The sequence below is a fragment of the Filicampus tigris genome, chromosome 1, assembly GCF_054856515.1.
Source record: "Filicampus tigris isolate MCC_2025a chromosome 1, RoL_Ftig_1.0, whole genome shotgun sequence".
Lineage (NCBI taxonomy): Eukaryota > Metazoa > Chordata > Actinopteri > Syngnathiformes > Syngnathidae > Filicampus > Filicampus tigris.
The window spans coordinates 33,549,021-33,574,160 of NC_141217.1; the positions used below are offsets into that span (position 1 = coordinate 33,549,021).

The window sequence follows — 25,140 nt, forward strand, 5'->3', positions numbered from 1 at the left end:
GCGTTGTTTAGTCTCCTTGCCTATTGTAAGCATTTTTTGTTGTTCGTTGTCTCCTGGCGGGTTACGCCAGCGACCTCGGTTGTACTTTAACGTTTGTATTTTTTTTCTGTAATTAAATTTTTTGACATCTACTTTTTCTCCTTGTTTATGGGATCGACCCCCTTCCAGTTTCTACTGGAAACCGTGACAATCCCTTTGCGTGCGAAGTATGTCTTTGTGTGGGACATCTTTAGACCGTAAAAATCGCAGATCAGCAGAATGTAAGGATGGAAGCGCTTTAAAAGAATGAGGACGGACGGGGTCGGAGGACGATTATTCTTATGAATAAGGACAAAGAGACGAGGACAGAAGGGTATCCAGGTTGCGGACGGAGACGGAGCGGCATAAAAGGGTAAAGTGGCCAGCTCTGGTGTTAGCATTAGCTTCTGTGCTATCTAGCTAGCTAGCTATGTGACTGTCTGTCTGTCCGTCCATCCATCTGTCTGTCTCTCATCCATCCATATCTCTTCGATGACCAACCATCATGCATGTATCTCTCTGGCATCATCATCCATCCGTCTCTCTAATCATCATCCATCTATCCGGCCCCCGTATAGCTAGCCTCCATCCATCTAGTCATCATCTCAGCCATCTATCTATGATGCTCCCATCTATCACCATCCATCCATCTATTTAGCATCATCCATCCATCTATCATCCACGCATCCACCTATCTTTCTTGCTATCATCCATCCAAGAATGAGTGAGGACTATGACCGCATCTGACCACATAGCTTCGTCCGGCGCCTGCATTCACCTGTGTTCGTTATGTTTTTTGGAAAGTGAACACAAAGGAAAAAAAGGAGCAAAACCATATCCACTATGCGTCATTGTGCACCTCCGTCGCGTGCTATGCTGTGATTGGCCCATCGGGTCTTCATTACTTGAATGAAATGTATAGCGTGACGAGGATAATCGTGTAGCTACCGTTTCTAAATTATAAAAGAAATCAGCCGCTCCCTGAGGGTTTTGCACCCAAGTGACTGAGATGATTCTTAAAATCAGACGAGCTCAGGAAGAGGAAGAGGAGGCAGAATGTGCGAACTGTCAACCTTGATTGCAAGCTTTTATTGTTTTCCCCTCTTTTCACGGCTTTGTGCTCTTCTTCCCAGTTGACGGTTGTCATGACAATAGGGAACACAGTTTCCATGGTGAGGGGCTCAGCCGGAGCCGCGGCGCCGTTCGCTCCGTCGGTGTGACGCCGCATCTGAAAAAAGGACCGTGATGACTTCTTGTGGAATGATTTTTTTTTTTTTTTTTTTTACCCTTTATGGTTTGACGAGGAGAGGATTCATCAGCTATTTAAAGCAGCTGTTCTCAAGTGGTAATAACACGCATTTGTCCATTTTATTTAGCGCATAAAGAGCACATAGGGACAAACAATGGACTCGTCACCGGTCAGGCACATAAAAATTTGGGGCCGGTAGTGCTCCCAGTGCTCGTTTGGTAGCGCAGAAAAAAACGGTTGTGTGCACTCCGCCATGGTGCGAATGTCATTGCACAACTGGAGAGTCACATTTAAAGGGAATGAAAGGAGCCACTTTGGCCATGATTGGAGTCAGCTGTGATCATCCCCAAAGAGGAGCACACCTTCCTCTCTCAGATCTGCCTGCCTACGATCATTTGCGAAATTATCCTAAACGCTAACTCGCGTTACAGAGTTGCCAGTCAATGTCAGGGCACATATAGACGAACAACGTTTTTCCCTGTAGGTTTGGCTTATTTCTTGATATAGAAATTCTCTAAACTAAAAAATAATTTGGCCAAACACTCTAACAGTTTAGCAATGTACAGTATCAAAACTGCATTCCTTTCTCATATAAATAGTCAGCGCCCCCAAAATACATTGTCCCTTATCATTGTGTAAGCACTGCAAGTCAAAATGCGGGGACGTTTGTCCACTATGGCAGAGGTCTAGCTTACAGAATACAACTGAAACTGAAGGGGGGAAAGGAATTGCATGCTTAAAAAAAAAAAAAAAAAAACAGCACATAGTAACTTGGTTTTGTTGTGTAATAATTCTGGTCTTGCTGGTGTGTTGTTGTCGTTGTTTTTTTCTCCAAAGTTTGACGTCACACACACTGCATTCATACTGCCAGGGGAATTGTAACCATTTTTATTCACGCACAAAGTAACCAAAACATTTTTTTTTCAAGAATATGTCCAAGCAGGCCCACTAGTTGAAACACGGCATTCTGATAAACATTTCCTTTGTGGAATAAGAGTGACGCAGAAAAATCCACCCATTTTTAGCCATCTCAGGGTAACGGCCATTTTGTCATTTCTGTCGACTGAAAATGACATCACAACTACTCGGGGCTCAGGTAACGACCAATCACGGCTCGGCTTCGGAAAACAGGTCAGCCGTGAGCGCACACACACACACACAAAATACTGCTCCACTTTAATTTAATCTGTAATCAAACACTTGTTTAATACCAGCGGGGCACACAATATCAACATAGTACACAGCAGGCTTCAAACATGCTGCCAAAGTACTTCACCATGAGCTAAAAAGCCCGCTGACCATAATAACAACTGCAGCCAAGATCAAAAAACAAAAGAAATCAATGTGGCTCTGTGAATGGTAATGGAGATGTAACGATCTGTGAAGCACACAAGAATTATTCCTCACTGGACGTTTAACCGAAAGGGAGGTCCCCCCCCCCCACCACCACCACCACAAAAGCATCATATGCTCTTTGGAAGGCTAATGGACGCCACTCTCTTACCGCGCATGTGTGTTAGTGTGTGCGTGTGTGTGGTGTGTGTGAGCATTTGTGTCACTTTATTCCATGATGGTTTTAGCGTCGGCATTTAGCACTAACTTTGCATGTGAGTGCGTAGCTTGTTGTCCATCCTACTAAGGGGACATTACAGTGTCTATCTATCTATCTATCTATCTATCTATCTATCTATCTATCTATCTATCTATCTATCTATCTATCTATCTATCTATCTATCTATCTATCTATCTATCTATCTATCTATCTATCTATCTCTGTTTCACAGGACAGAAGGGAAAAGAGATGACACGATCTTCTTCATTCTAGAATCATTTGGAAAGTATGCACATCTGGGTTATGGGATGTGGAATTTTGCATGACGCGCTTGCATGTTTTCCAAAAGCTCATTTCTAATGGTACGAGTGGAAAAAGCCAGACCTGAAATGAAAGGAGCAGACACACATGCAGTTTAAAATGTTTAATTTTTTTTTTTTAAATACATGTAATTATGAAACATTTTTTCCTTTATGACAGGGAACCCTGCATACTTGCAGCTCAGCACCTGCGGACTCACCTATTCACTGATTTTTTTTCAATATTTTATTATTATTATTTTATTAATAATATTTCTTTTATTTGACCTTTTTTTGTTTTGGGGGGGTTTGGGAGGTAAACGTTTTTCACAGAAAGTATATATAGGAGGTTCATCAGCGTTTTTGAAGAATTTTGGGGGTTTACCAAAAAAAAAACCAACAAAAAAAAACCCATGGATTTCAATAGGTGTCAATTATGTGGATTTTCACAATATGCAGGCTTTTTTTTTCTTTTTCTCTTGCAATGATAGGGTCCACTGGATAGTTTGAAGTTGTATTATCACCACACACCACTAGGTGGCACACATCACTCAGTCCCATTTGCACTGCATTTTATGTTGCTCTTTACTACAACGTGTGTAGGCCTTTTCATTTTGTGTGGATTTAGAATTACATGTAGCACAAAAACAGCACTTCAATGTTATTAACATTTTGAATGAGGTGGTTTTTGTAAAAAAAATGTTTTAAAAATGCACATAATGAGTTTTTGCATTTTGGATGATGCATGTTGGTTTGCTGCTCAGCAGTTTTGTGCCATCCTTGAATGGTAAATGGAAAAATCAAATCACAGTGTGTGGTTATTTTGTTGATTGTTCAAACCATTTGTTGTTGAAGTCTGGACCTTTTATACATGCATTGAGAAGCGAATCATGAAAACTTCTACATATGGTATTAAGATGCTGTGATGTACGTTGGTTCAGTTAAACAAAAAACAACATGCACATATTTTTTCCATATATAAAATGGAATTTTTGTTGATGGAAAAAAAAAGCGTTGATGAAAAGCTGCGTGCCTTCCATCATTTAAATTGCCCAACTCAAATGTTTTCAAAGGTTATTATGTTTCAACAAGTTATCACACTGCTGTTACCCAGAGAATTTGAATGCGAGTGTATTTTTTTCCTGATTACAAAACCACAAGCTAAACATATCTACATATGGTAATGCTAACTAGATTTGTTCCGCTGGGTGCATTCCTATATTACACTGTCATTTAACAATATGTTCATGGTTCATTCCAGAATTGAAGAAAAAATAATTACGGTTGTGCAATCCCTACAACTAACTCACATGGAAAGTTGCCAAAACTTTCACGTGAACCTTGACTACCTAAAAGCCTCTGCTGAGCTCTTGGCCGACGTTTAGCAAAGTCTTATTAGCGAGCGCCGAGATGGTCTTCTGTCTAGAGAGAGAGCGAGAGAGAGCGAGCTCGGCCATTACGAATCTGCCGGCAAATAAACCGACCATTAGCACGCACATTTTCCTCTGCCTCTGAAGTCCCTGAAATAGTGCCTCGTCCATTTGGATGCTCATTTCCTGACACGTTGAAAGGAATCAATTAAAAACGGATAATAGACGTGAACAGCTCATGAATATTAATCACCTCCATTTGCCTTCTGTCAGGAACTCATCTTGATCTGCAGAAAACACGAAAAACTGGGACTTCTCTTCGCCATCACTCTTGCACAGTCCTTCCTACAGTATAATGAACAGTGGCGGGAGTTACATAGGATTATTAAAGTAACAGATACAGTAACTAGTGCTTTTGTAGCTATAAAACCAAATATATGAAATACGAGTGGCCCTACTTTTGAGGTTTTCAAGACGCGAATTGACATTTGCCTGATTGTTTTGCCTTAACTTGTATGCGAAACACTATTATAAAATATGAGCAATGTATGATGGCAGTGAGCTCAACTTCACAAAAAGCATTAGTTTGGCAGCTAGCTTAATGCCAATACAGCATACAATATATATATATACAATGTATACAAAACACACAGCAGATAGACAATATAACAATACTCACAGGCATATGTACTTTATCCTCTGTGAAAAACAGCTGATGTTGCGGCAGATTACTGAGTCACGTACAGTAGTTGAGTGAAACGCTTCTTCATTTGTCTGTGTGACTGAATTATACACTCTAAAAACAGTTAAAAACGGACCGATACTTGGGTCAATTCGACCCAACTTTCTGGGTTATTTTGCAGAAAACACCCCCCAAAAATTGCTTCTTTTGTCCAAAACAACCCCAAAAATTGGGCTATTTTGTACAAAGCAACTCAAGAAGGTGGGTCAAATTGACCCGATTTGTGGATCGGTCCATTTTTGACACAAAATTGTGTTATTTTTAACATAACTCTTTTTAGACTACTGCGATACACAAACTAGAAGGAGCAGCAAGGAATTAATCATGACAAATTATTATTATTTTTTTTACATTTTATTGAATTATGTGCCTGACAGATGGATTTTTTAAAAATATGGATTTTTTTTCAGGTAAATTATAATAGACCCCTTTCTATATTTGTAAACAAAGGTGACGTTATCAGAATGCATGCACATTGTCCTTGCGGAATGGCGGTGTTTGAGAACACACACAAGCAGACTAACTGTAAAGCATCGTGAAAACTACCTTAGAAACCCGACATTATTAGATGGAAAACAACTTTCTGATCCTTCCAGGACTACAGAGTGGGAGGAAGATGTTTCAAAGTGGTCCATTGGCCAGATATTCATCTGTACTTAGTGGAGACATCCAGTGTTTACACGACAGAGAGACTGCGATCCCACACGTCTTTGGATGCTTACAAATATGTGATGTGTGGCCATGTACGGACCATAAAACATCACGATTTAGATTCAGAGTTTTATGTTTTGAGTGCTAAAGTTTTGCCCCCGTCTGCCTGTTGTTTATTTGGCTACCGAAAGGCTGGCTTATCGATGCAAGCCTCCCCTGCGTCTCCCTCCGATTCATGGTTAGGCGACATAAATTTTGGCACCATATCATTTTCTTCTGCATGGAACAAATGTGACGAAATGTCGTCTGTGTGTCTCCAAATACACTCCAAATTAGGCTTCGTAGGTCAATAAAAGAAAGCAAGCTAGCGTTCAACACTTTTGGGCCGATTAAAAATGAGTTATACCACTGTGAGTGCGATAAACCTAGAAATACTGCATGAATATCATCAAATTGAAAACGAGGCGACAGAGGAGATCCCACGGGACATCATAGCTAAAAATATACGCGGGAAACACATTTTTAACAAAGCAGAGTGCATTTTCTTCTGAGAGAAACGATGACGTGATCACAGGAAAATGGCCTCACGAAAAATGTCGGAAACTAGTCAATTGTCACATAAATACACATAAGCCAAACATCACCAACTAGCCACTTTTTTTTGTTGCTGGGGTGTTCTTGGGTGCCCAGGGGAAAGTGGCTAAGCTAATCAGCTAAAAAGTTAAAAGTCAAAAGTAAGTCTTAAGTCCCAACCTTCAAGTCTCAAGCAAGTCCCAAGTCACTGTGGGAAAAAAATCAAGCAAATCAAGTCAAATCGCCACCAAATTTCAAGAAAGTCAAGTCAAGTCATTACTTGGTTGAAACAAGTCGCAAGTCAAGTAATAAAATCTTGCTCGGCCACAACATATATTTGAGTAATAATATTTTTTTTCACTGATCATACGACAAAAACTTTATTATTACCTAAAAAAAATTAATAAACATTTACATATCTAAAAAATGTTACTTATTATTATCAACTTATGAAATGAATGTAGCCTATACACTTAAATTATTTAGAAGAACACGTTATTTTTTCATACAAACGTTTATGGGTGGTAAATGTGGTGATACATATTGAAATGTGCTCCCGGTTCTGACACTTTTCACAAACCATCTCACCCCTAGTTACATTACTTAGCTGAACTCAAATGTTCACAATCACATATTTTTTACTGGTCCCAAACCATATCGCTAACTGTGACATTAGCTTACATTAGCTTCTGTGAATTTTGTAATGACGAATGAAGTTCGACATTGCCGTTGTTGCGTCTTCATTCCGCGAGGCGCAAAGTGAAAACCACGTGTTTTGCTATCCTATTTTTGCCAACATCATCAACAAAATAATCCATTTATTGAAATTAATGAGCTTCTAATGCTGTAGGTGTTCAGGTCGCCACTTCACACCAACAAGTGATGCTGACTGGGTTGCCAGGTTGGCGTGAATGAAACAAAAACCCCCTTTTTTCTTTCCTTCTTGATTTTCTTCCTAAAAAGGCAAACTGTGTTAAAAATGCAGATTTAAAACCATAAACAAGATGAATGGTCGGGTCATGTAGTTCATGTCGAAGTCAAGTCGAGTCACTTCGATTCCAAGTCAAGTCAAGTCAAGTCGTTCCCAAGTTTTTGGCCAGCAAGTAGCAAGTCCTAAAAATAGCAACTCGAGTCTGGCTCGAGTCAAGTCATACGACTCGAGTCCCCCATCTCTGCTAAAACTCGTCAATTTTTGTCGAATAACTTATAAGTAGCATGTTTTTAATGGAATACATTGTGGACTACATGACTGCTTCTTGCTCTGCAAATTGTCATTACACTACCTTGGGTCCATGGGTGCAATCATCTTTGGGGCCATTAAACTGCTAATCCATTAATAATGAGACCCTCACCCCTCACTCCCACACACCCACTGCTACCCCCCCCAACCACATTTTACCACAGGTTTGTGGGAAATCAGTCAGGCGCCAGGCCAACGCCGTTCATCAAGGAATGATGTACTGTACTAACTTCAGCTGCTCTATAGAGACCACGCTCCTGTTAAATATTTAACATGCCCTCCTAAATGTAGCGCAATCCACTAACCACTGCGATCCCATCCTTGTGTCTTTAGTAGTTGAACTTGAAAGGCACTTAGGCATAAATACTACAAGCGCAATGCAATGTTATAATTATATTTGGACTACGATAATATGTGACCCACCATAGCAGAATGAGTCACAGTAACCCATATTTCCAAAATGGACTTTTGGCATAATCAAAAAGAGAATGATCTCAGCTTTAAAGTCATATATGAACTTTTGCCGGACGGCGTTTCATCTCCGAGATGTCGCAATTTGAAGTTGGGTGGTCTGGTCACCTGGGAGTTTCAGAATTAGAAGAAAATGGATTTGGAATTTTTGAAACAATCCTTCACTTGTCCTTAGCAACCAGCATGTTAGAGGAGACGGACAACCACCAAATTTGGCTCATACTGAGGACATACTGAGAAACAAATACTTAATTTTAATGAATTTCATTCAAATTCTGAAAGTAATTTTGAAACTGTGTAATTTACCTCAAACAGCATGAATGCAGGAGTAAGCAGAATCCAGAGTCTGGTTAAATCTACCTAAAATGCTCCTGGGGGGCGGGGGGGGGGGTCGTGTTACTTTGTTTAAAGGGACAATGTGTCGAATGTTTAGATTTTTTAAATCTTTTTCTAAATGAGCATTTAGTTAATAAATCGGGCCAAAGTAGATCTGTAGTGTGGAAACGGACAATGACCAAAACAATCCCCGGTGCAAAGTGTGTTTGAAATCAGTTGCGGTGAAGGATTCAAACACGAGCAACTTTATTTATTCGTTTTTGGTTTATGAAGAGCAGAGAAACCTGACGTCTATTGTCCAGATGAGATGCTCATAATCCCAAGAGATCATTTTGTTTGTTACCTTCGCTGGCATTACGGATGCGTATGTGTTTTTTCAGACAAGGTGATTGTCACATTGCATATTGTTATTATTTAGTGACAGTTTTGAACTAATCATTGATTTATGTTTAAGTAAGACCAGAGAGAAAGGTGAAGCCACCTCGAGCCGGCTGCCAACCAATCTCACCTGATTGACTGACTGACTTGATTGACTTGATTGACTTGATTGACTGACTAGTTGGTTGGCAAAATGACTTGCTGACAGAATGTTTGGTTTACAGACTGACTTTCTCTCATGTTTGATTTCGTTTCAGATGGTACATGCACTTTCTTCTTTCATTATTGGTTTCATTAAGACCAGATCTGAAGTCTGTTGTACAAGTAAAATGTTGTTATTCCCAAGGGATTGTTCTGTGTGTATTAAATTAAATTCAATGGCATTTTGAGTTCAAAGAAAGAAAGATTAAGTTTAAATAAAAGACATTCCAAATACTTTATTTTTCATTATTTTTTTTTTATTTTTTTTTTTACAAAGGAATCGTAATCGTTCTCGGAAAATCGGGTTTGAGAGAACATAATCTGGATTTTCTTGTTAGGTAAAATCGAACAGCCCTAAAATGGATTATTCATCTGTTGGACCTTTTTTTTCTGACTGGCGTATCTTCGATGTTTGACGTAAATGCGGTTAAAATAACATCACGGACTGACCAATAGACGATTACAGTTTGGTCCGGCTTGAAAAATAGACGGATTGATGGATGACGGACTGGCCAATTTTAGTAAAAATGCCCACCTCTGCTCAATTGTGCGGATGGAACAAATTATTTACACAACAGAATGCAGTTCATCCAAATCTTCCACTAGATGTGCGGTCCGATGGGGGGGGATGGGGGATGATGGGGGGGGGGGCTGCCTCTGACTAATGGCCAGTCAACGTCAGGGCTCATATTCAAAAACTGACATCTAGTGGAAGAACATTTAATTGTTCTGCCTGCAACCAAAGATCAGGGGCATAGAGTAAATGAACAAGGATACATTTGTAGTAAATAAATAATAACTTTCAGACCAATTAAGTGAAATTGGACACAAGTGATGATCTCATGGTACACTAATGTGCAACAGTACAGAATTTGTGAAATCTTTCCTCCGGAAGCTTCTTGAGGAAAGGAAACGTGAGGCCTGCCGCACTCCCTGCGGGATAACGGCATTCTTTTTCCAGGTCGCAAGCCTGATTAGTGAGATCGATTTTAACAAGATCAAGTGACAAGGCGGCCTGCCGCGCTCAAGGCTGTCGGAGAGGGTTTGGTTTCGTGAGACTTTTGTGACAGTCTTTGGGGTCGGGAGTGACATAAGACGCGTGACTCTCAGGACATTTGTGTGACTGTCAAAACATGAGATGAATATTATGGATGGTATCCCTCCTCATTGTAGATTCAAGTTTGAAATGAGCTGGTTAACGTCTTGTTGTTACACATTTTGGACCATAAGTAAGTAATAAGTAATAAGTAAGTGCTCACATGACTAAAATAGAATAGAATAGAATAATTTTTTAAAGGGGAATGCAGTGGTGTCTTTACCGCTCTTGATCAAATTATATGGAAATGACCCAAATGTGGGCGGCACGGTGGTCCACTGGTTAGCACGTCCGCCTCACAGTTCAGATGTCGTGGGTTCTCCCCGTGCCTGCGCGGGTTTTCTGCGGGTGCTCCGGTTTCCTCCCACATTCCAAAAACATGCTCGGTAGGTTAATTGGACTTTCTAAATTGCCCCTAGGTGTGATTGTGAGTGTGGATGTTTGTCTTTGTGTGCCCTGCGATTGGCTGGCAACCGATTCGGGGTGTCCCCCGCCTACTGCCCGAAGACGAAGGGGATAGGCTCCGGCACTCCCCGCGACCCTTGTGAGGATAAGCGGTATAGATAATGAATGGATGACCCAAATATCTCCCAGGTTGCTTACCCAGGGCATGAAGTGGGAGACGTGGCAAATGAGGGATGATAAACGGAAGCAAAAGCGTGGAAAAGCAAACATCCGATTGAAGGATGAGACGCGGTGCAGCTGCTCTCATCCCTCCATCTGCTGCTTGCGAGAGTGGCTTGAGACATTTGAAACCATTTTTTTCACATCATGTCGTCTCAGTAACTGAAAAAGAATATAACAGCTCTGTACTCTCATCATGTACCGACTGACCGTCTCACACATCTTCCAACACATCATGGCTCCCGTTTTGACGCAAATGGGTTTTCTTTGACTCGGTTGGACTCTCAAAGCCGACTGCTAAAGAAAGCGTGGCTTCACTGTGAATAAGCGATTGTTTGTGTGCAGGATGTCATTGTACATGAAACAGTATTTTGAAAGGTTCTTTCTTCTTTGAAACCCTACCTTGAAAGACTTTGAAAGCCTATTCTGAAACCTAAACCTGAGTTAAAACCAAAATTTGAAGCCCGAACCCTACTTTGAAACCCTAAACTGACTTTGAAACCCTACTCTGAAATTCTACTCTGAAACCAAAACCTTAATTCAAAACCCCAATTTGAAACCCTAACCCTAGTTTTATACACTATACTTTGAAATTCCAACCCTACCTTGAAACCCTAACCTTAGTTTGAAACCCTACTTTTGAAACACCAACCCTAGTTTGAAAGAAACCCTACTCTGAAATCATTTTTTTGAAATCCCTACTTTGAAACACTAACCCTAGTTTGAAACCCTACTTTGGAACCCCAACCCTACTTTGAAACTCTTCTCTGAACCAAGACTTGGTTTAAACCCTTATTTCAAACCCTAACCCTACTTTGAAACTCTACTCTGAAATCAAAACCCTTGTTTAAAACCTTACTTTGGAACCCTAACGGTTAGGGTTTAGGGCCTAACCCTATTCTGACACCCTTTCCCGAAACCGAAATTTGGTTTAAAACCCTTATTTCAAACCCTAAACCTAATTTGAAACCCTACTCTGAAATCTTTTTTATTTTAATCCCTACTTTGAAACACTAACCCTAGTTTGAAACCCTACTTTGAAACCCCAACCCTACTTTGAAACCCTTCTCTGAACCAAGACTTGGTTTAAACCCTTATTTCAAACCCTAACCCTACTTTGAAACCCTACTCTGAAATCAAAACCCTTGTTTAAAACCCTACTTTGGAACCCTAACGGTCAGGGTTTAGGGCTTAACCCTATTCTGACACCCTTTCCCGAAACCGAAATTTAGTTTCAAACCCTTATTTCAAACCCTAAACCTAATTTGAAACCCTACTCTGAAATCAAAACCCTTGTTTAAAACCCTAATTTGAAACCCTAACTATGATTTGAAACCTTCATTTGAAACCTCAATTCTTGGTTGAAACCCTAACTTGAAACTCTCGCCTACTTTGAAACCCTAACTATGATTTGAAACCCTAACCCAGCCCTAACCACACTGAGATCCACTTGTGTGTATACTAAAACATTCATTGTGTTCAAATACATTTAATCCAATGTTCTTGCCTGGTTGCTCCGGTTCTATCTGGTTCGTTCTGTATGTGTTATGATGTGTTATTTCTTGCTATTTCTTGCTGTAAGATATTTATTTAACGGATCATATCTGATCCCCCAGATGGGATCAATAAATGTTTATGTCATTACACAACCTTACCTTGCCTTATGTTAACTTGCGTAACATTATCTTACCTGTAACGTATGTTATGTTACTTTTTCTAAAGATTTTGCTATCAAATAGAAAGAAAGCAATTTTTATTTGTCTTGAACAGTAATGAGTTGCCCCCGACCCATCCTGCGCTGGCTGTTTGTCGGGTCACGGGACCAAATGCGGAGGCCGAGAGAGAGCCGCGTGCGAATACGACCGATGTCTCTCTGCCCCCGCTTTGCCTCTGCCAGGAAAATGACACTGGATATGTGAAAAATGTCCACTGGTCTTTTCCTGGATCAGATGGCTGGGTTTGGGCAAAATGAGAGGCTAGTTCTTGAATAAACATAAATTGTTATTATTATTATTATTATTATTATTATTATCATTATCATCATTATTTTTAAAGAGAGAGAGACATTGAGCAGGTGACATTCCCATTCAACCTTTCATGGGAAGCGTGAAGCAGGAACATCTTCAACACAGAACAGAGGAAGAAAGAAAATCTTCTTTATTATCATGAACATGAGCATATTCATGAAATTTGTCCATTTTGGATTGCAACCCTACACCTTGCATACACAACCTGGAGCTCTCAGTTGCGTGTCATCCAATAACAATTAAAGCACTTTGAGTCTTTATTGATTTGAGGACAGCCTACAGGAATGGAACATCGGATTAAAGGCACTGCTCAGCAAAAGCGAGAGTGCAAAAGGCGTATAGCTGATAATGAGACAAGGTTTCAGTTCAGTGTTGTGAGTGCTGACCTTGTGTAAATACACACCCTCGCCCACTGTATGTCACAGCTGTCGACAGGCCGTAATAAGTCGATTACTGCTTTTCATCTCTTATATGTTGGAGGTGAAATGGACCCATTTTTGAAAAGTTAATTTACAGTAAAGTTAGTAGTAAATTTAAGTAAATTATAAAACCTCTTCTGCCTGGTTTAATAAGTAGTCTCAGCATGGTTAGTAATGGAGTTAATGGGATATAAACAACGATACCTCTGGGTTTCAGACACTTTTGGATGATTAAATAAAAAGCCCCTGGGTCAAATCGACCCAAGAACAGGATTGTTCTTTCTGAGTAATGAACACCACAGAAGGATTTATTGCATTTAATAACAGGTGGTAGCCTCCATAAGGGGACCCGATGACCAACCAGTATGTTGCTTGCGACCTTTAGTTGTGAGAGGAGCCTACAGCAAGAAATCGTAAAAGGAAAAAAAAAATTCTAAAAGGTATGAAGGGAATTGTATTATTTACTATTCTTTAGACTGATTTCCTTTATTATTCTGTTAAATGCAATGGTTTTCCTTTTATGGTTTTTAATATTGGCGATGTTACAACCCCGAAACTTGAGTGTGATTGTTATCCCACACAACGTTTTGAGTGTAATTGTTCTGACTACACAATCTTGTGATTGTTATTGCACTCATGGCTTTGAGAGATATTGTTTTGACTACATAAGTATGATTCTTTTGCACTCATAGATTTGCGATTGTTCTGACTATACATATCGTCACTGATATGGCATACGAAGCTTTGATAGAAATTTTGACAACACAGGTGTGTATGATTGTTGTGCACATTTGACTGCGAATGACTGTTTTGACTACATGAGATTGTTATGGCATATGCAGCTTTGAAGGTCATTATTTTGATTACACAAATGTGTGATTGCTATGTAGGCATGTCTTTGCGAGAGATTGTTTTGACCACACGAGCATGTGATTACTGTGACACACATCTTTGAGTGGAATTGTTTTAATTACACGAGCATGTGATTGTTATGCACGCAGCTTTGCGAGCATTTATTTTCAACTACATGAATGTGTGATTGTTATGGCACACAGCTTAGAAAGAAAATGGTTTGACTCCACAAGCATGATTGTTATCCTCACACACTGCAGCTTTGGGAGGGACTATTTTGAGCAATTGCTTTGGCTACACGAGTGTATGATTGTTATGCCATACATGGCCTTAACCCTAGAACACTAACGTTGGGTGATTTTCACCAACACAATTTTTTTATGTGATATTTTGTATTGGGAAATTAAAGTCAAACTTCCAATTTGGCATTCGGTGTTGTACTTTTACATAAATTAATTAAATAAATTGAAAACTGTATTTTATCCGGGATATATTCGGTTAAATGTACCCGATGTTAGTGATGGTATTATCATGGATTTTAACATTAGCGTTCTAGGGTTAATATGACTGAAGTAGCTGAAATTTAAACATGTAGCCGACAATGGGAGTGTCACCGTTATGTCTTTGGTTTAAAACCCTTATTTCAAATATATATATATATATATATATATATATATATATATATATATATATGTACACATTACAATAAATTAATACATTTTAAAAATTCACTTAAGTAAGAAATCGGTCATAAATAAAATAAATAGATTTAATAATCGGGAAATAAATACATTATTAAATCAATTGAAAACGTCTAGAAATAAATCGCTCATAAAATAAAAAATCATGTAAACCTTTTAAAGTGAGTTACGTTCCCAAACATTGTCTTGAAACATGCACATCCCAAAACAGTGAGACCACAACAATGACTTTTTAATCAAAGCGATCCTTTTATTTTTCATCTTTGCTTGTACAGTTTGCCCCCTCCAAAACAGAAAGAAAAGCTAAACCTTCTCTCTCACTGCTAGTTTATTATTGTTGCCAGTGTGAGACCCAAACACGCTGATCGCTACACATCACGAGTGTACGTCCCGTGAACACACTACTACACGTCAACAACACAAAAAAAACCTACACAGATTGGACACATTGTACTGTACGCGCACACGCCACACACGCACACACGCACGCACACTCTGACAGGCAGTGAAGCGACAGTAACTGACCTACTGTACATCAAAAAATAGTTGGAAATATACAATTATTATTTACAGCTCAAGTATACATTGATAGACATTGCAAATTCATCAGAATGTACATCAAGATTTACAGTTTAAATATAATAAATAGAAGAACTATGCTTTGCTCACATCAAAGACTGAACTGTCCAGTCGATTCAGTTTTGCTTTCGCTAAGACCCGCACCACACTTACAGAGAAGCCCTCCTATTTGTGGTGATTAGGGACAGAGCCCTGCCGTGAATAGCAAAAACTGTAATAACAGTTCTAAAACACTTTAACATTATTTCAGGCATCTTTCAACATTACCCTTAAAAATAAATGGCTTGTAGATGATATGGTAAAAATGCAGTGGAAGAGCAAGGACGCTGGCGTGGATGTCGCTATTTTGACTACTTTCCAACAAGCCATTTTCGGACCTGACCTTTTAGGACCGCTACTGGGGTCCGTTTCACAAAGCAGGTTTAGTGAAAACTCAGAGTCTGCCAACCCTGAAATGAGGGAAACTTGACTTTTCCATTTCAAAAAGAGAGGTAACTCAAACTAGAGTAACTAGCCGGTTTCAGAGAGAGAGTTCACTTAAGCTCTCGGTCAGTTACCGCAGTAACAGACTTTCTCAACCTAACCTGGTCGGGACCAGGATTGTCTCACTGAACCTCGAGTTTCTCTCTGTCTTCACCCTCTTTCAGAGCCATACACTACTTTTTATTTCCTCATTCCTTCAGTTCGCAGGCGAGTTTTACGCGTAGCGTAGTTCAGCCGTCTGTCATTAAAAAAAAAATCTGAGTCGGTATATGAGAAGTCCATTGGGCACAGTAACACTGAAAAAACGTTTCTGTTGTCATTTACTCAACTTTATTTCTTCAAGTGGTTGCACGAATTATAATCACTTGGATTAGAATACATTTTTTTTAAGTAGATTTCTAAATAAATGTATCAGGAAATAGTGAGTGAATTAATAAAAGTGAGTAAATTCAACATCATTTTTTTGATAATGGTCCTGTGGATGAAGGTGTAGCATCACTACGCAGAGAAATAAATCAGACTGTGCAGTGATGTTTTAGCATTTCATTTCCAGAAAATTATCTTTTTGAGCGGTAGCGTTTCACACGACAGGACAGTCCATCATCTACATACACTGAAAAAAGGTTTCTCTTGAATCTATTCAATTTTGTGGTTGCACGAAATATAATCATCTGAATCCAAATATATTTTTAAGAAGATTATTTTATGTTGTAGAAATAAAATCTAGTAAATTCAACCATCATTTTGTGTAACCCTGGCGATGTCTTAACAGTTTGAACAATGTTTTTATATTTTCTCATCTGTTAAGTGCGCTTCTCCCCCCGGGAGATTGCACCTAAATGACTTGAAACTTCTGCCTATATTGACCCCAGCAAGCAATGTTCTTCTAAGCCCCTCCCTCGTTGCCATGGTCACTCCGCGAATCGTTTTTTTTTTTTTTCATAGTTGTGGTGCACTGTATTCCAGGTGAAGATACTCCCGAGTTGAGTAAACTGATTCAAATCAGCTGTTCTGGAACCGGAAACTCCGTTTTCTATCTCGGAGTAGATCTACTCAGTCTTCAGGATTACACTCAGAGTTTGATGAACCTTCTTTGTGAAACGGACCCCTGAAAGCTTTCATCACGTTGCTGTTTGCGGTCTGCTGGTGATCATTGCTAGCGACTCCTCCGTTAGACGGAGCAGGGCATTTTGGCGGCATTCCAGAAAGAACACAAAAATATGCAGAGAGGTCAATAGGTCAATGTGAATGGTAAAGGGGTTCACTTTTGTGACTTATTGTTTTCCGACAAGATTTACACAAAAGGCGTATACAAATATTACAACCGCGAGCCCATAGCTAGCCCCATTAGCTTCGCGCCACAGCTAAGGGCGATGTGGCCTCACGTTTGGTGCCTAACGGCACAGTATGCTGGTTAAAAAGCTGACAAACGGCATCATGTTACTTTATAATAAGTGCGTTGTTAACTTTGGAACAGAAAAATGGTGTGCTTGTTGACTTTCAGAGAGTCAGATGGCAATGTTATCTTTAGCCAAAGGCCGAATTAATTTGGAACAAAAAAAAATGAAAGACCAAACTTCCCCCCCAAAAATTCATGAAATATGTCATTGAATTCAATGGCGTACCAAGCGTCAGATTTTCTGTTCGATACCGTGCCATGATTGGCCGCTCAGTCATTCGGGGGTGTGGCTTAGCGAAAGCTCAATTGAAGCTATAGATATGGCTCAAAACGCAATACATATTTATCACAAACAACACAACAGACAAAACGAACAGACCCTGGAGTTGGACCTGTTCGCATAAGCATGTACAAATGTACTGAGACAGGTCCATATTCAATCAATCAGTCAATCGGGGGGTTGGCACTTTTGCCCATATGCTGAAATGTGCCAAGAATGGAAACTGTGCAGAATAGTGGGAAAATACTCATAGCGGATAAAAGAAGTTGTGCATCACATTTAAACAACGAACGAGCGAATAACAATGTTTTCATGTGTTCATTGTGAAACTGTTTAACATTTGTTTTCTTCCTTTTTCAATTGGCAATCAAAAGTCAAGTGGAGTGTCAGATTGAACACAAGAAGCTGATTCCAAAAACGTTTCAGACACATTTGTCCTTCATACAAAATGGCTGATGGATCATTTGATGGATGGTAATCGTAGTCCTGACCGATTGTGCTGACTAGCAAGCTAATGATAATGAACATTTGTTAATGCGCTTCACCAAACATTCAGGTCACATAAACCAAACCAGTTCAGTGTTCTCATCAAGTTCAATCAGTTGCATTTTTGATTGGAGGTCCTTTTTTCATTATTTTGGCGTTTTCAACACCAATTAAAATGGAAAGAACAAATGATAGCCGGATTATTGTGTCTAGCAAATCAATTATATCATTTTTAGCGCTTTCCGTGTGCTCTCAGCCTTGTTCCTCGGTCCAAGACGAACAGCTGACATGATCTATACGTTTCTTTACCTAATTCACTCTGACCGGCTGGCTGGCTGGTCGGCCGATTGGTTGGTCATATTTTTAGCTCGCCGGCTGCGGGAGCTCATCGCTCAGCAGCAAGACGCAGCTGCTGCTTTGTGCTCACGTAAATGTGCTTTTTGCTCAATGTGCTTGGGCTCCAGCCATAAAGAAGACAAGATGATGTCATGTTCAACTTTTACTTATACTGATTATTCTCATATTTGAGTACCTCTCTAGGGGTTGGCAAAACCAGCATAGCCTAAGTGCAGTTCAGTTGTATTTTACTTTTAAAATCAATAGATTTGTATTGAATCCAAACAAACATTTTTTCAACATTAATTTAGGGAATAATTAGATTCAACTTTCATGTGCAATAAAATTGAATTGTAAAAGCAAGAGTAATGTTTTAAATTTCATTTAAAAATATTTTAGTGTAGTTATAATGCTCAAATTATGCCTAATGGTACAGTTGGTTACAATAATATTGAATTTACTTTTTCGGAATAAAACCTCTGCTCGTTTTTGAGGAACACTTGGGCCAGCGATCACGCTACTGTATGTTAATTTTTGTGGTACTTGGAGCGTAATATCTTTTTTTAGGTGGTACCTTGTGTAAAATGTTTGAGAACCAGTGACTACCTTATACCAACTACTGCATATCCTCAATCAGTGGCCTCGGCTCCACTCAATCTCCCAAAATGTGTCTGTGAACAAGCCCTTATGAATTTTGCAGTGATGCCGTGGTAAATTCACATAATCCTGCTCCCACATATTTTTTTTGACATTTTAAAGCAACGGACACTACACCGCAGCTCTATCATGCCGCCCCAAAGAAGAAGCGGAACTGCAGTGTTAGCACGGATTAGGATTCACAAACTGCGTTAAATTTTGATCGCCAGGACATATTCAAAGGTTCGGCAAAGTTGTCGATATGGGCGCTTGGTGATGAGGTGCTACTCCCACCAGTGAAAATACAATCATGACATGTATAGCGACAGACGCTGGGCTGCTTGAGGACAAGTTGCTGCTCGCCTAGTTGCAATGCCCGAGCTCCACCCCGGTCTCAATAGTAACAAAAGCTTCATTACTACAACAAGAGAGGGAGGTGTGAGCAGTGTCTCATTTGCATGAGGCAGGGCCACCTTCTCAAAACAGGTTAATTTCAGCAAGAGAAAAAAAATAGGTGTGTAAATTGTGCAATAATTGTTGATCATTGTTTTTTTTTTTTTTGACAAAAGCAGACTTGACAGTAAGACACACGGGAAGGATTTTAAATTGTAAAAAAAATAAGTGTACTTCATACTTTATGTGCTATTTGTTGCGTGACTGCAACTTCCGTTTCTATTGTACGAGGTGGCAGTTATCACGACAAACTATACTATCATTATTTGACAAAACTGAAAAATGGCTGGGTAACGAGTGTCTCTTTTAAAAGACCAAACATATACAGAGGAGATCTATGTGCTATAACTCCATGTTAATCATTTTAACAAAACAAAAAAAAACGACATTCATTTACCCAAACCAGCAAATTTGACAAACATTCAGTATTGGAGACGTAAACGGAAGCAACTGTGGGATATCGTCATGATCATCTTCAAGAAGGAGCGAGCGTAAGGCAACAAGGCACCTGATCACTCTCAACCTTTGGAAATCGGGAGGGGCCACGGGAAGGCTGATTTGCCGGCCAGCAGAGACATCTAGTGGTTACAAGTGTTTATTGTAACAACAAGCAGAACAAGCATCTAAGTCCCAATCACTACTACTATACTCACAAACCTTCGAGATATTTGGTGTTCGCATGAAATTTAAGGATGAACCTACAATGCATTATAAACAGATGAAATTTGAAAACATGTCCGACTGTTTAATCCGAACATACTTTTTGAACAACTACTGCCGCAGAGAGCAGGGGGGGAAAACTGTTGTGAATTTCGCGATTCAGCTCCGTGTTTGGTGACAGCAAGTTGTGCAAAAAGTACGGAAGCATTTGTATCGTTGGTCTCGTGCAGTCAAAAATTGAGAGAAGGTTAAATTATGTTCACCTGTAACGGTTATAGTAGCTTCATCTTGCTTTAACACAAAAGCCAAATATCCCAAACTTTTTGTTCGTACTGTAGGCTACTTTATATCTTTACAATCCCACCACCTAGTCAGCCTTTTTCTACCTTAAAAAAAAAAAATCGAACTAATTGACTCACAGAATCAATCGAATCAACGTATCCACTCCCCAATCACTTGTGGTCTATGCTGGACTACTGCAAATAAATCCTGCACAAGGTGCCTAGCAAAGTCCTAGATAGAACTCCATCCCCCCAAGCCTCATGCACCTTCACAGGCGCCTCAGCAAGTGACAGAGAGTCCTCAAAATTTTCCTGCTTACAGTAACTATTCAATTGCAGGTTCAAGTGGTGATCAAGTGGCTTCCTGTAGTAGACTGCCAAGATTGCGAACGAGGGCATGAAGGTTCTAGAGGTTATACGGGTTTGGATGCTGTATTCAACCAAGTCTGGATATTCCACAGAAGGTTCTTGTGGTTATCGAAGAGGTTCTGCTTGTCCCCTACCAGGTTGCTATTGTGGCTAAGAACAAAGCTCTGCACGTTCTACAAGACTAAATGTTCGACTGAAGGCTTAATGATGATCAAGGAGGTTCACGTTTTCTAAAACAAGCTTGTAAAGTCCAAATTCTTCAATGCTGCAGGCCTCTAGAACACCTTCCCCAATAAAATTTGTGATGCGGTTTCCCTAGACATTTAAAAAAAAATAAAAAAATCCTTGGGTCCCTTGAAAAGTGGCGTATACATCTAAGCTATTAGAATCATGATTATTATTATTATAATTGAAGGAGTCTGTGATGTTGAATCAACTAAATAGAGGAAAGCGTCTCCTCTATTGCTGAGCAAAGAGGTGTGTAGGTGACAACGCACTCCTGATGTTCATGGTATCCAAGCGCCTTGCCAAAGCGGCGCCTGGGCAACGCGGCTCTATTTTTACACGCCGAGGGCTCACCAGGGTCTCTCTCACACAAAAGACAAGAGTCACACCTAATTCCCTCACCGAGCCAGTCAAACACAAACCCTCGCGCTTCGTTAATTAAACCGATGGAGGGAAAAAAAGCCTCGCCAACTGTATGGTGTCACTAAAGCGAGACTCTGTTTTAAAAGGGACATAATACGGAAAATTGAATTTTGAACGTCTTGTATACAAATATTTGTGTGTTGAGAAAAATAGCTGCCTTTAATTTATATTTGTCAGTAATTTCCCGCAGCTTGTTTTTATGGTTTGTTGTGCTTTTTCCTAATATTTTGGTTGGCTTCATGAAGAGAGGGTTCAGAAGACGAAAGGATCCAAATATTTCTATAGTGGTATTATTTTTAGGAAGAAAAAAAAAAAAAACGTTACAGGAACATTGGGAGCATAATATAACATTTTGGTTGACAAGTTAACAATAGGATAGCGTTATTTGACGTATAATACACATGGACTATCTTGGAGCAGACAAATGTAATAATAATATACCGCAATTTATCATTATGTCTACATTGCAGGTGTGCCTTTTGGACAGATTGTCACCCTCCAATTGGCTCAAAATGCCACCGTTCATATCTTAACTGGAACACGTAAGAGGGCGCACGTAACTATGATTCTGGGATACCTCCCCTGATTGCCTATGCACTCAAGAGTCCATTTTAAGATTCTGTTATTTGTTTTTAAATCTCAAAATGGTCTTGCCCCATCTTGCTTCTTTGAGCTGTTCCTTTTGGAACGACCTCCTAAAAACATTTGTATTCCTTGTCATTTAACACAGCATGAGACTTGAGCTCTTATTTTAGTGTCTTATTGTTTTTTTTAGGTTTTAACTTTGCTACTGTTTTATCTTTTTAAATTACGTTGTGTTCAATTCTCTTACGTTTTGTGCGCGATTTTTTTTATTTATGTACATCACTTTGTTTTAGCTTTGGTTGTTTTTAAAGTGGGTCGATAAAAGTGAGTTGAGATTTAAACGATACCATCCAAAGCCTACATTCATTTTAAAACAAGAGAGCAAAAAAAGTGTCCAAAACTTGAAAAAAAAAAAAAAAGTAAACTGTATCACTCAACGATCAAGTGTCAGACCTCTGTTTTGTGCTGTGGCGTGATTGGCCAGTCTGCGTTTCTGGGGGTGTGGCTCACTGAACATGCTCTTCAACATGTCCTGCGCAGTAACTGACAAATTTTAACCATGTAAATGTAAAACATTGTGACGTAGATTGTGCTCTTTTCCACATTATTGTTGCGTATTAGGTTCTGGCCCCGTTGGACCACTGTACAGCAGGGGCGGAGCCAGAACGTGGCTAATGGGTGGGCCTTGTAAAATCAGGGTGGGCCTGAATATTTCTCTCACAGAGCACAATCCTCCTATACCGACACATCGTATATTCAAATAAAATGACAGACTGAACAATATGAAGTTCAGAACTTCCTAAGACAACCACAATTATGCCATTCTTAAGGTTCAATAACATAAAAAACACAAATTCAAAAATAATTCAATAACAATTTACAAAAAATTTCAAAGTATCGATTTTTTTCATGAATCTCACCGGGTGGGCAGTCTGTCAATCTGGGTGGGCCTGTGCACACCCAGGCCCGCCCGTAGCTCCGCCCCTGCTGTATAGCATTGATTATTATTCCGAGGAACGAGACCATAATTTGGAAGCCTCAACAAGCTTGAAAAGTTTTCGCAAGTGTGTGTGTCCTTTTGAAAATGTACGTATGCATTTTAGGGCTCTCCAACACAATGAAACCAAAAGTAACTCCGTCGCTTTTTGTGCGGTACAAAAAAAATCCCCCCCAAAAGCACCAGTTTCACCAATCCACTCAAAATTGGGTGGGCATGTCAATCGAAACAGGACCCGACATAAAATCCGAAGAACCCAACCAAACAGGAAGGTGGCCATTGGTTTGAAGCAAATTTTGAGCTAATTCCAAGGCTCGTATTTTGACAAACTCCTCCTCAGTTAATACACCCAAATAAGCCCCCATTGAAACAAAAATAGGAGAAAATAAACTGCCTAGATTTTTTTAGCCAAGTCCTTCTAATGCAGATGGAGTCAAAGTTTGATGATCACTCCAGAGGCTTGGCCATGACAAAGGGGGTGGGAGGGCCCCTTCATTGCTGCTTGCAGCTTTAATTCTTATTTCTATTCAGAACATAAAGCTAATGACCACTGGACATATCTGGAACTGATCTGCCGGATGAGTTAAAGTGTGATGAAAAAACCAAAACAGAAACGGAACCTCTTTGCGAACCGCAATGAGCTGGCCCCATTATAGCTCAGACTCCGGCGAGCCGATGTTCTGGTAGCCTGTCTTGGTGCTGGTGCCGTAGTTAGTGTTGGTCATCTCTTGCGTGCCGCCGGGCCCCAGGTAGGCGCGGGGGGAGGGCGCGGGGGAGGGCGCCTGGCGGGGGTTCTTGCTGAGGATGAAACGTTGCTCGTCCTGCTCCTCCAGGTTGGACATGTCCTTCATCATGCCTTTGCGGTAGGACACGGACAGCTTGTTAGAACCGTCCGACAGCAGGTTGTAGTGACGGGCTACGAAGACCACAGGCAAGGGCAACATGGCCACCACGATGAGGGAGTAGGCCATGGCTGAAGCCCAGGGAGGGTAGTTGTGGAAACGCTCGGAGCCCTGTGAACAGGTGGAGAAAAAAAGATGAGATGGTGAGTTGGAGATCTTGGTCCCGAAAGCCGGTTTCTCACTGAGGAGCGAATGCTTGAGAACGTAACGAATTTGGGGTTTACGTCAAGGTTCACAAAAGGTTGCAAACACTTTTTCTTGTCGTTGGCGTATTTTCTTTTCTTGTTCAATGTGTCCAAAATTTTTTTGCGGAAAGTAAAAACTGTCTGCCAACATCTTTGCGAACTTTGCAACCTTTTACGAACCCTGACGAAAACTCCAAATTCGCTACGTTAGCAACCATTCACCACTCAGTGGGATACCTCCCGCAAACAATGAGTATTGTCTATGTTTACGCTAGCATCTACTTGGTAAAACACATACAGTATTTGTGCATGTAGTCGCTAACAAATTAATTCCTAATTCCTCCCTGTGTATTAAAGGGGAAGTCAACCGAAACATATTCTTAGTAAAAATATCTTCTATGCAGTCCCACTAGTTGAAACAAGGCATTATGATAAATATTGCGTTTGTGGAATAAGTCTTAAGCCACCTGTTTTTAGCCATCTCCGGGGGCGGCCATTTTGTCACTTCTGTCGACTGAAAATGACATCACAGTTGCGCAGGGCTCAGGTAACAACCAATCACGGCTGACCTGTTTTCTGAAGCTGAGCTATGATTGGTCATTACCTGAGCAACTGTGATGTCATTTTCAATCGATAGAAGTGACAAAATGGCCGCCCCCGAGATGGCTAAAAACAGCTGGATTTTGCTGCTTAACTCATAATCAATAAACGCAATGTTAATCAGAATGCCGTGTTTCAACTCGTGGGCCTGCATAGAACATATTCTTGAAAAAAATTTGTTTGGGTTGACTTCCCTTTTAAGTTAGCGAGTTCCACTTCCTGTTCAATGGATCCCATTACCCTCATACCTTTTTTGTGGGCAATTGTCCTTTGTGTAAAATTCATGCACATACCTCAGACTCCACCCAGGCGTTGTAGCCCGCAGGGCTGATGACCATCTCGATGACGGTAGCCACGATGAGCAGCACCAGAACGGCCGGTGACACGTACCGCCACATATAGTAATAAAAGGAGTACGGCCGGAAGCCCAGCATGTCCTCAAGGTCCTGCATAAACCTGCAA

General features: G+C 40.2%; 1 protein-coding gene across 1 annotated transcript in view; it reads right to left on the reverse strand.

Moving 5' to 3' along the window:
* Positions 1-15,024: 15,024 nt before the first annotated feature.
* slc6a17 (solute carrier family 6 member 17) overlaps positions 15,025-25,140 on the reverse strand; it is a 30,917-nt gene continuing 20,801 nt past the window's right edge. Inside the window, exons 11-12 of the mRNA XM_086034631.1 lie at positions 24,972-25,134; positions 15,025-24,004 (exon numbers count right to left, since the gene is read on the reverse strand). Of these exons, the coding sequence (XP_085890757.1) occupies positions 23,642-24,004; positions 24,972-25,134 (526 nt within the window). The 3' untranslated portion in view covers positions 15,025-23,641. The remainder of the gene's footprint in view (positions 24,005-24,971; positions 25,135-25,140) is intronic.